The following is an 11,089-nucleotide window of genomic DNA, read 5'->3' on the forward strand; positions in this document are numbered from 1 at the left end:
GGAGAGGGAGGGAAAAAAAAAAAAGGAGAAAACTGTAAGTGCGTAAAAAAGTTCTCGCCGTGGTGACGGATGCTCAAAAGTTCAGGAGTTTTTCCGATGCTTCCCAAAGCAGCCTGCGACTGAAAAAGAGACTGAAAAAAAGCGAGAGGGAGAGAGAGAGGGAAACTTTGCACTGGGAGATCGGGAAGGTGGATTTTTTTCTTCTTCTGCTCGCTTAAAAAAGCCAACAAAACACATCCCTCTACTTTTGTCCCTCCTTTGCAGACAACTTGTTGCAGATCCCCGTGGAACAAGGAACTGGGAGCGTGGGAGCCTCTTTGCAAAGGTTTTATTTTCTTAATACTCTTTCTGCGTTTTGGAAGCTGCTTTCTCCGCTGCGACTACTTTTTTTTTTTTTTTTTTTTTTCCCTCCGCCGTTTTCTTTTTTAAAAACATTTCCCCCTTTTTTGTCCCCCTCCTTTTTCCCCCCCTTTTTTTGATTTTTTTGCCCCTCCGCGTGGAGCGCGGGATCTCGCCGGTGGGCTTTCCCGGGCGAAGAAGAGGAGGCTTTCGGCGCTGCCGTCGTTATTCTTCCTCCCTTTTTCCGCGCTCCGCCGGGGGGGTGGGGGGGTGGGGGTTGCCCGGCCGCCCGGTCCAGCTCGGTCCGCGGAGCGGTGGAGGGGTGGAGGGGGAAGGGACGCGCTGTTTGGTCCGGCGGGGAGGGTGGGGGAAAGCTGACGGGAGGACATGCAGGCTCGCTACTCCGTGTCCAGTCCCAACTCCCTAGGAGTGGTGCCGTACCTCGGCGGAGAGCAGAGCTACTACCGCGCCGCTGCGGCGGCGGCCGGCGGGGGCTACACGGCCATGCCGGCCCCGATGAGCATGTACTCCCACCCGGCCCACGAGCAGTACCCGGCCGGCATGGCCCGAGCCTACGGGCCCTACACGCCACCGCCGCAGCCCAAGGATATGGTGAAGCCGCCCTACAGCTACATCGCCCTCATCACCATGGCCATCCAGAACGCTCCCGATAAGAAGATCACCTTGAACGGGATCTACCAGTTCATCATGGAGCGGTTCCCTTTCTACCGGGACAACAAGCAGGGCTGGCAGAACAGCATCCGCCACAACCTCTCCCTCAACGAGTGCTTCGTCAAGGTGCCCCGCGACGACAAGAAGCCCGGCAAGGGCAGCTACTGGACCCTCGACCCGGACTCCTACAACATGTTCGAGAACGGCAGCTTCCTCCGCCGCCGCCGCCGCTTCAAGAAGAAGGACGCCGTCAAGGACAAGGAGGAGAAGGACCGCCTGCACCTCAAGGACCATGCCCCGCCGCGCCCGCCGCCGCCCGCTGCCGCCGCCGCCGAGCCCGAGGGCGGCCCCGCCGGGGGCAGCGCCGCGCCGCCGCCGCCGCCCGTCCGCATCCAGGACATCAAGACGGAGAACGGCACGGCCTCGCCGCCGCAGGCCGTGTCCCCCCCCGGCGCCGCGCCGCCGCTCGGCGCCGTGCCCAAGATCGAGAGCCCCGACAGCAGCAGCAGCCTCTCCAGCGGCGGCAGCCCCCGCAGCACCCTCCCCTCCAGCCGCTCCCTCAGCCTGGAGGCCCCCGAGCCCCCGCCGCCCCCGCCGCCGCCCCCGCCGCCGCCCCACCACCACGGCCCGGGCTTCAGCGTGGACAACATCATGACCTCGCTGCGGGGCTCGCCGCAGGCCGCCGCCGAGCTGGGCGCCGGCCTCCTGGCCCCCGCCGCAGCCGCCCCGCGCACCGGCATCCCGCCCGCCCTGTCCCTCGGCGGATACTCGCCGGGACACAGCTCCGTCTACGGCTCGCCCTGCGGCCAGGCGGCCGCCGGCGCCGCCGCCGGCACCTACCACTGCAACATGCAGGCCATGAGCCTCTACGCGGCGGCCAGCGGCGCCGACCGGCCCGGCCACCTGCCCGCCGCGGCCACCAGCCCGGCCGAGGACCCGCTGCCCGAGTACGCGATGCCCTCGGGCGGCGGCGGCGGCGGCGGCGGGGCGGGGGGCGGCGGCGGGGCGCTGGGGCACGGCGGGCTGGGCGGCGCGGCGGGCGGCCACCAGGAGGGGCACCACCCGCACCCGCACCAGGGCCGCCTGGCCTCCTGGTACCTCAACCAGGCGGCGGCGGCGGCGGCAGCGGCGGCGGCGGCGGGGGAGCTGGGCCCGCTGGCGGGCGCGGCGGGCTACGCGGGGCCGCAGCAGGGCTTCGCCGCCGCCCCGAGAGAGGTCTTCGAGGCGCCGCGGCTGGGGCTCAGCGCCTCGCCGGGAGGCGGCGGCGGCGGCGGGGCAGGGGGCGGTGGCGGCGGCGGCGGCGGCGGCGGGGCGGGGGGCGGCGGGAGCTGTCAGATGGCCTTCCCCGGCAGCCAGCCGCTCTACCGCACCTCCGGGGCCTTCGTCTACGACTGCGGCAAGTTCTGAGCGCGCCCCGTCGCGGGGACACCGCGGGAACTCCGCTCCGCTCCTCTCCGCTCCGCACCGCGCCACCGGCCCCCGCAGCGCCCGCGGAGGGAAGCGAGCGCATCGCGAAAAGCTTTTGTACAGAGACAGCCCCAAAGCATGTCTTGGTTTGTTAAAGGACAGTGTTACTCCAATAACACGTAAGTTTTTTTTTTTTTTTTTTTCTAATTGCTTTGAGAAATACTTTTTTTTTTTTCCCGCTTCCCATCCCGCGCTCTTCCCCGTCCCTTAAGATATTGTCATGCCCCCGTGTTTAAAAGGGAGCGAAAAGTCCAGCGTAGAGTACAAGCTTCTTCCCCCCTCCACTTCCTCTTTTACAAGGACTTGTTTTAAAATGTAAATTGCCACATAGTAATTTATTTTTAATTTGTAGTTGGATGTTGCGGACCAAACGCCAGAAAGTGTTTCCCCCTTTCCTGAAAAGTGACTTTAAAATTGACTGAAACGCTGATTTTTTTCACTATATATAAAAAGGGAAACTGTATTAATCTTATTCTATCAATATTTTTCCTTTTTTTGTTGAAAATATTCTGAAGGTATTGCATTGTTTGTTTATTAATAAATTACCATTCAGTTGGAATGATCCTTTACACGTCTGTATATTTTAATGCTTTCATTTAGAGACAGGGAAAGAAAGAGAGGGAAAAGGGATTTCATAACTAACTTTGTCGCTGGAACAGCTTGTTCCCCTCCGCACAAATTCCAAAGACCATTTAGGAACTGCCAGGTCGAAAAATCCCTTTTTCAGACTCTTCTGCAATATGTTCCACTTAGTCAGCTCGCCTTATCCGCTAGGAAAAAAATACTTTCCCATGGCAGCTCTGAGTTGGCACATAAACAAACACGTTTTCTTAGCAATTAATGGCAAGACCTGGAAACATTTGACCATACACAGTAGAATGGCGACATTACGTTGTTTTAAATAATATGCCTATGTAAGGATATATTAAGTGATAACTCCGAGGTAGAAGTGCATGCACTAGATTCTAGACCATGTGTAACTGTATATGTCGCGCTATCGATCGCTCTGTGTGTGTTTCAAATGTATTTATATCTAGGATTTACATATGTACCTATATTTAAAGAAGGATTACGTATTTATTTATAGTTTTGTATGCGAATTACATATTTTTCTAAACTCCAGTGTATTGCAGATGCCAAATAATCTGTAGTATGTGTAGTCTTAAATATAATGCCAGCATATAAATCACTGCTTCCTAGAACTGATAGCAAAGCGTGCAATCACATCAGTGAAGCCGCTTCTGTAACACATAAAGTACTATTTTATTTTAGTGGGTTGGGGGGGAAAGAGTAGTTGGGTTAAAGGGTACTTGTGCAGTCTACCCTTACAGCATTGCAGCTCTGCATTACTCCCGTCCTTCAGGGACTTTGCCGGTCTGTGTCTCAATTTCTCGGACTGAAATTATTTTTAAAATATTTTGTGTGGGCGAATTTGTCTTATATATTTGTTTGGGTGTTGTTTTGGTTTGGTTTTTCGGGTTTTTGTGCGGTTTTGTGGGACTTTTTTTCTCTTTTTTTCTTTTTTTTTCTCCCTCTCTTCTTACCTTCCCTCAGTTTTCCACAAATCCGAAAAAAATATATATATTACCAGGATAGCTAATGAATGCTGCACAGACTGGTATCTTGTCATACCGAGAATCCTACCTTCTGGACAATTTACTATTAAGAACCTACAGTCAATGGGGATCACCTTCCCCTTTTGTAAGTAACCACCAAAATGCAATAAATTCATTAACTTAAAAGAATCAGCCTTGTCAGTCAGACTTGGAAATAGGTTTATTTGATTACAGATATTTAAGGCCTAAAATTTGCTTTCAAGATAATACAGTTTCCTATCAGGATCTCTTATCTAAAGGCAACACTTAGCAGTAATTGCTGTTGCATTGTTAAGGGTAACGCTGTAAATAAATACAAAGGTATTTACAGTTCAACCTTATTACCTCGCTTTTGAGCTGTGCTTCCCTTCCAAAGCAATAGTCTAATGTTTAGAAAACACCTTCAGCAGATGGAATGAACAGGGAGGGCAGTGTGTCATCCTAGAACGCGTTGGCTTAGAATTCGTTTATTTAAGTGTGGCATAGTCTTTGCTTTTTCTTGCTAGTACCTCTACAAAGATGACCGGCCTTATTTACATTTATTTGTTTGCTGAGTTGAGTAAGAGAACCTCAAACGCTTCATTGCTCGGTTGTGGTAAAGATAATGAGAAAGACAAGCGAAGTTGAGCGCCTTTGCTCCGGGGACGTATTTTAATTGCTGCTCTCTCCCCGTTTTTCACCAGTAAAGGGAAATAAAAGGTTACCTATTCTCGGTCGGGCTCACTTTCGTGAGCTCGCCCATCGTCCCTCTCCCAGTACCGAGCGAGGGGCAGCTAAACTGGCGTCTCCCGCCCACCGCCGCCTCCTTGGGAGCGGGACAGCCGGGCCAGAGGCACGGCGGGGCTTTCAGTGCCTTACGCCCCCGCTCCCCCTCGCTGGAGAGGGGACCCTCGGCCGGGCAGCTCCGTCCGCCCTGGCACATGGGTTTGCCAACGGGGTGGCTGCATAATAAGACCACTCCTGCCCCCCGTCATGTATTTAAAATAAAATTAAAGAAAGCGGAGGGTAGAGGCGATTGAGCTTGTTATTTGCCTCTTATTTTTGTTGCGATCAGGCGCCGGCTTTCCTGTAGTTTGGGTTTCTAAGCGGTCTGCAGCGGTAGGGTGTTTGTGGCGAAAATAAACAGGGGGGAAAGCAGTTGTCAGCCCGGCTTGTTCAATAACCCGTTGCACTGCCAGTGGTGCAGCTCGGCTGGGGAAGCTGGGGGTCCGTGCGTAGCTGGGACAAGTGCCGTGCGTAATTACTGCTAATGCTCGGGGCGGTCGGCGGTCCTGTGCCGCGGGGCGGCCGCGCAAACTTGCGCTGCCCGTGGCCCCGGTTGCCAAAGGGGCGGCTGGCGTGGGCTCGGCGAGCCGGGAGGGCGGCTCGCAGTCAGGGAGGGGGCAAAGGGAAACTTCCCACTCGGTCGCAGGTAGGTCGTGTCGGGATCTTCTGCCCCCGGAGGGGATCCCTTTCCTGGAGTGACGTGCCGGGTGGCGGCGGAGGTCACCTCCTGCTTCTCAGTGCGACGGGCTGGCTCACCTCACACGCGTGCTTCGTCTCGAGTTTTAAAAACACTGTTTTATTTATATTGTTATCACAATCAAAATGATAATCTTTTTTTTCTCCCCCTCCTCACAGAAATTGATCAGAACGAAAATAGGATTAGCAGTGCTGGCTGTCCCCGCGGTAGGCAGTGACAAGCGCTGGCTTGGCCGTGGGGGCGGCCCGCCGGGCGCGCAGTCCGTACCGCGGGTCCCTGCGCGACATTGCACGGATGGGGAGCGGTGGCTCTGGGCTCTGCCGGGCCGGGGCCTTTGGAGAGAGACATTGTGGCTGCTGCTGGGATGGGGAAAGGCCGAGCGGGCTTGCTAGAAACCTTCCCGTGCTGGGGCAGCGCTACTGGGAGGCACGGAGTGGGGCATCTGCCCGCCGGCCACCATGAGCTGCAGGCAGTGGGAATCACAGTGGGGCACGAACCCTCTTTCCTCTTGTGCTTCCCCCCTTAAGCACAGGAGGCAAACCCTAGCGTCCCTTCTGACCTGTGCTTGTCTCCCAGCAGAACTGGGCCTGCCCTGAACGCCAAAAGAGATGCGGTGTGACTTTGCGCAGCCGTGCGCACGGGATATGAGCCCGGTCAGCAGCTGAGAGGTGTCCCCGTAAGGCCTCGACATCGGTGGTGGCAAGCCCCTACAGCAAACGGGGACACTCGGCCCCAGCCATGCCTGCGGACAGGTCATTTAGGCGCCAGGTTAGCACGGCGCTTAGTGGGGTTTTTTTTTTTCTCAATCTGATTTTTTCCCCCAAACTATTGCTTTGTATTTCATCTATGATACAGAAAAAATTTTTTTTTTTAATAAATTTGAGAAACCATTCCATTTACATGGTGGTTCTGGTGGTTTCTCACTTGTACTTGCTCACTGTCACTTAAACTGTGGAAGACGTAGGGAGGAGGAATATTCTCCTTTCTAAGTTTCCTCCTTAGAGTTTCTTCTTGGAGTAATTACAGTTCCTATTATGTTCTGCAAAGGTCATAATCAAAAATAGCAGAGAAGTGCATGCAAATAGCCAAGAGGCCGTGGATTAAAACCCCTTTCCTACCTCTACAGGCCAGGTCAGATGGAGAACATGGTGGGGCTGTGTTGTGGATGGAGACATTTAAGGGACTGGTTCCAAATCGGCATTTTATGATATCTGGGGCCCTTTCTGATAGCCAAGAAGTTCGGGAAAGACGTTTCGAAGTTAGCGGCTATTTTCATAGCTGGGTTCAATCGTAACATTTATGGTAACTCTGGGGCTGCAGCCTTTTGACCAGCTGCCTGCACGCCGCTCTCACCTCCCCAAAAATACGCCGCTCGAGCAGGACGAGCTTAGAGTTTCACCCTGTCCTCTGGAGGCTTAGCTTGGGCTTTTCGGGCGGGTCGCGCACGCCGGTGCGGGTTTTGCGGGATTTGCTGGTTTTGCGGGAGGAGCGCGGCGGTGCCGCTGCGCGGAAAGGAAATGGCGCACGGTCGAGGGCTGCGCTCCTGTCCGCGCACACGTAAAGGATGAGCGTGGGGCAAGAGCACGCAGTCTTTATTACGTCGTTTGATTGCGTAGGCAAAAGCGTGTAGCGCCGAGGCGCGCACATGGCCCCAGTGCACAGCACAGGAGAGCTGCGGGGCGGCTTCTGGAAGCTCTCCCCCCCTCCAGTTCCCGAAATCAACCATTTCAACAGCGACGGCTAATTGAACATTAGCTTTCAATTAATTTCACTCGTAAAGTAATTTAAACTCCTCCGCGTATTCATTCCATTTCCCCCCGACTCCCTGTGCTGGGCTCGGGCGTGTTGGCTAAATTCATCTGCACTTTGAGATGCGCTGATATTTTGATTTGTTTTTTCCTATTCTATGTTTGTTTGTTTGATTGATTTTTTTGGGGGGGGGGGGGAGGGGGCTGGGATGGTTTTTAATTTGTTTTTTGGATTTTGGTGGGGGTTTTTTTGGCTAGGAGAGAGATGAGCACGGTGGTGGGCGCTGTCGGGGCGTTCGAGGCTTATTTGCCGCTGCGCGGGAGCACAGGTAGCTCGCAGCCGGGGTAGCGCGGAGGGCGAGCTCAGGTTTACGCGGTAAACTGAGCAAGAGGCTGGAGCGCCTGAAGTGTGGTGAAAGGGAGCTCGGATCCCCCCGGGGACGCGATCCCGGGTTCCGACCCGGTATCTCGGTCACAAGCTCACGGGCTGGGAGGGTACTAGTCTCCATTCCCGTACAGGTTTTCCCCCTACCTTTTGTTACCCTTTTCCCTTCTGCCTCGCCTCCCCGGCGTCCTGTCTGTTGTGAATCCGCCCCAAAGGTGGTGCGGTGCCACGGTGAACGTAGCCCTCCTGGTTTAATTACGCTGGGGCTCATAAAGCCATTCGCTTCTTTCCAAAGTAATAAACAAACGTCGCGTTAGGTCAAGATTGATGGTGTCCATGCAATAAAAACGGGCCAGGTCAGGAAGGAATAAAATTCAATCAGAGCTCGCGGAATCATTTTTCAGGGGACAGAAAGACAGAAAAGGAGACGGGGGTCAAGGGAGACGATGTCGCCATTCACAACACACCGGCCGGGAGGGAGGAGGGCGAGGGTTAACGAGCGATTGTTTTTTATCAAGCGGAGCCTAATTGAACGAAACAATAGCCGCATGGGGGGGAGGAGAGGGCCGGCTCCTTACCCGGTAGTTGCGGTGCCGGGCGGCAGCCCCGTACCCTGGTGGAGGCACCGGGGACCCCTGGCAGCGCTGCTGCGCCCCGCATTCCCCCTTAAAATTATACACACGCACCTGGGGCAGCGGGCAGGCCTTGTCCTAGGCCGGGCTGGCAGCGCAGGCAGCGCTAGCAAAAGATCGGGTGCCTGGGGGACGACACTGGGATACCCCCTCATTTCCTAACGAGGCGTTCTAAAAGGCCTGCGTGGACGGCCGGAGGAGTAAGTCCCAGATCTCCCGAGGGTAACTCCGGCTGGTCCGGCCGGAGCGGGAGCCCTCGGTGCCATTTGGAACTAATTGCTCGAGTGTAGCTCGGTGCTAACGCCATTTGGCAAGCGGCTGCGAGGTGGTGTCCGCCGGAGCCCCGACGGCCGGGGCAGCAGGCCCGTCGGAGGGTCGCGGCGTTCAGGGAAGAGACAGCAGCACAGCACCGCTGGGCAGCCCCTGCGGTCCCAGGGACATTTTTTCGTCCCGGCCTGCTACGGCAGTGCTTTGTGCTGCGCGGGCCGGGGAAGCAGCCGGCAAAGGCTCCGTTCAGCAGGCAGGGGCTTTGGGGGGTAGGGGGGATTTCTCCCTCGCGCCCCAAGCCAACGCAGCTGTTGCAGACACTTCTGCGACCTTCTAGGCCCGTAACTTGCGCCCTGCTCAGTATGCCACAGAATAATAGCTGTTTAAAAGGCATTGGGATGGAGAGCGAAGGGGAGGCAGCCCGAGCTACCGGCTGAAAGAGAATTGGGTGTTCGGCAATTTTTAAATTTTTTATTTTCGTCCCCTAAACAAACACAGCTTGAAACGACTTGGGTGGGCAGAAGGGAACAATTTGTGAGGCAGAGAGCAAGTGAGCTGGGCAGGCAGCCGGCCCACAACTTACCTGCTGGAGACTTTCACCTGACCTTTAGGTGTCAGGGGGCTTGGTTGTGCCGTGTATCACCCCACGTTCAGGTCAGCTGCTTCAGATTGCGTTCAGCAGAATTAAAACAACAACAATGAAAACCCCAAACTGGAATCCCCCCTCCTTTCCAGCCCCCATCACCTCTGGGGAGAATCCAGGAAAACCAACACATTTAGAACCATTAACTCTTAAAATAGCTGAATTTCCTCCAGCAGAAAAAACGCAAATTATTACACTCATGAGTTCAGGATATTTATATATTATATGAATCGATGAATAAACAGGTCATATTACTACAACCATCATCCCTCGGAAGGCAAGCGCTAGGATCAGAAAAAAATTGCCATAAGCGTTTTTCCCAAAACGTTCCTGGAATTTATTTACTTGCCAGAACATTTAGGCTGCCCATTTTAATTTTTTTCCACCCTCCCCCCCTTTTTTTTTAAAATAAATATTTAAAATAAGGAAAAAGAAAAATGTTTTCCATTGAACGATAATGTTAAAATACTGATAATATCGTCCGTAGCAGAAGAGAATTGTTTAAACAATGTCGGTGCTTGCAAGATTGCCCAGTATAAATACATTCCCAGCGCCGTTTTGATGCGAGTTTCGAGTGGAACTCTATTTTCTGTACGTGTTCTGTACGTGCATTTCCCCCGCTCCGATTGCGGGAAGGCTAAAGCCGTAAACTGGCGGAGGACACGTCGCCCTGCCAGCCCGCGGCCCCAGGCTGGGCATGCCCGGCTGCCCGCGGCGTGGGCCGGGGCCGGGCGCTCGCACGCTGCTCGCCCCTGCCAGCGAGGAGCTGCTGCCCGCCGTTTTCCCCAAGCCAGGATTTATGGAAGTGCTGGCGGCCAGCGCTTCTAGCCTCGCCTCTTAAGGATGGGATGGATTTAAAAGCGAGTAACGAATTGCAGAAAAATTACGACTTTCTCCCGACGCCATTTCCCACCCCCCTAAGCGCTCCGCCGGGGGGGGTGGGACGCTGATGGAGCGCTGAATGCACCGGTGCGAGCTCATTAGCAAAGCAAAGGTTGCAATTAGCGTCTGCTGCTGCGAAGCGACCTCTCCCCCGCCCGCCTCTCCTTAGCCCCCATCACCAAATAATTGCAAAGTATCTGTTGATGTTTTTCTTCCACCCGTCAAAACGTTGGAGCCCTGCCTGCTCCAGGGCTCCGTCCTGGTTTTGTTGTGTCTGGAGACAATGCTCCGCCAGCGAACCATCAGAGGTGAAGGGGGGTCACAAGGGGAGGCAGGAGCGCGGCCCCGGGAGCCCACGGGGGCCTCCCCTTGCCGCCCACCCCTGCAAACCTGCCACCCACAGGCGGGAGGGGCGGTGACCCCCGCCCGGTGCCCCTCTCTCCCTGCGCTGCTCCGGGGCAGCCCCGAGCTCGCCTTCCCGGCCGGGCGAGTCGCGGGAAGAGGATGTGACCCTCATGTCCGCCCGGGGGGGACGTGGCTGCTTTATGTGCAAGGCATCGGGGGGAGGTGGTGGCGGCGGCAAACTCTTCCCTTTTCCCAATTTACACCTAAATTTTATTTTTCTAAATACCCTTGCAGCACTCGATGAATCTCCGAGAGCGACCAGAGCCGGCCGCAGAGCCTCTTCCCACCACCACCCTAAGCCGGCGTGTTCGTGGCCGAGGAGCGGGGCTGCGCTGCCTTCAGCCCTCGTTCGCGTTTACCCTTCGGGCTTGCGCTCCAAGCTTCCAGGTGTATTTTTAGATGGCGCTGGCGGTTTTGCTCCGCGACCCCGAAGAAAACCCCGTCTCTTTGTCTCCCCGGCCTTCCGCAGCGGGGCCGGCGAGGAGGGCGGCGGGCGGGCCGTCTGTGTCTCCGGCGGGCCCTGGGGCAGCGCCGACCCCCGGCCCGGCCCGCCGGCAGAAGGGGCTTGTGCTCCCGTGGGGCCAGCCCACCT

General features: G+C 55.9%; 1 protein-coding gene across 1 annotated transcript; it reads left to right on the plus strand.

Moving 5' to 3' along the window:
- Window positions 1–609: 609 nt before the first annotated feature.
- FOXC1 (forkhead box C1) lies at window positions 610–3,037 on the plus strand. The gene has a single exon (XM_066325465.1). The coding sequence runs from the start codon at window positions 727–729 to the stop codon at window positions 2,416–2,418; it is 1,692 nt and encodes a 563-aa protein (XP_066181562.1). The 5' UTR covers window positions 610–726; the 3' UTR covers window positions 2,419–3,037.
- Window positions 3,038–11,089: the final 8,052 nt, after the last annotated feature.

The sequence above is a fragment of the Sylvia atricapilla genome, chromosome 1 (genome assembly GCF_009819655.1).
Source record: "Sylvia atricapilla isolate bSylAtr1 chromosome 1, bSylAtr1.pri, whole genome shotgun sequence".
In the NCBI taxonomy this organism is placed as follows: domain Eukaryota; kingdom Metazoa; phylum Chordata; class Aves; order Passeriformes; family Sylviidae; genus Sylvia; species Sylvia atricapilla.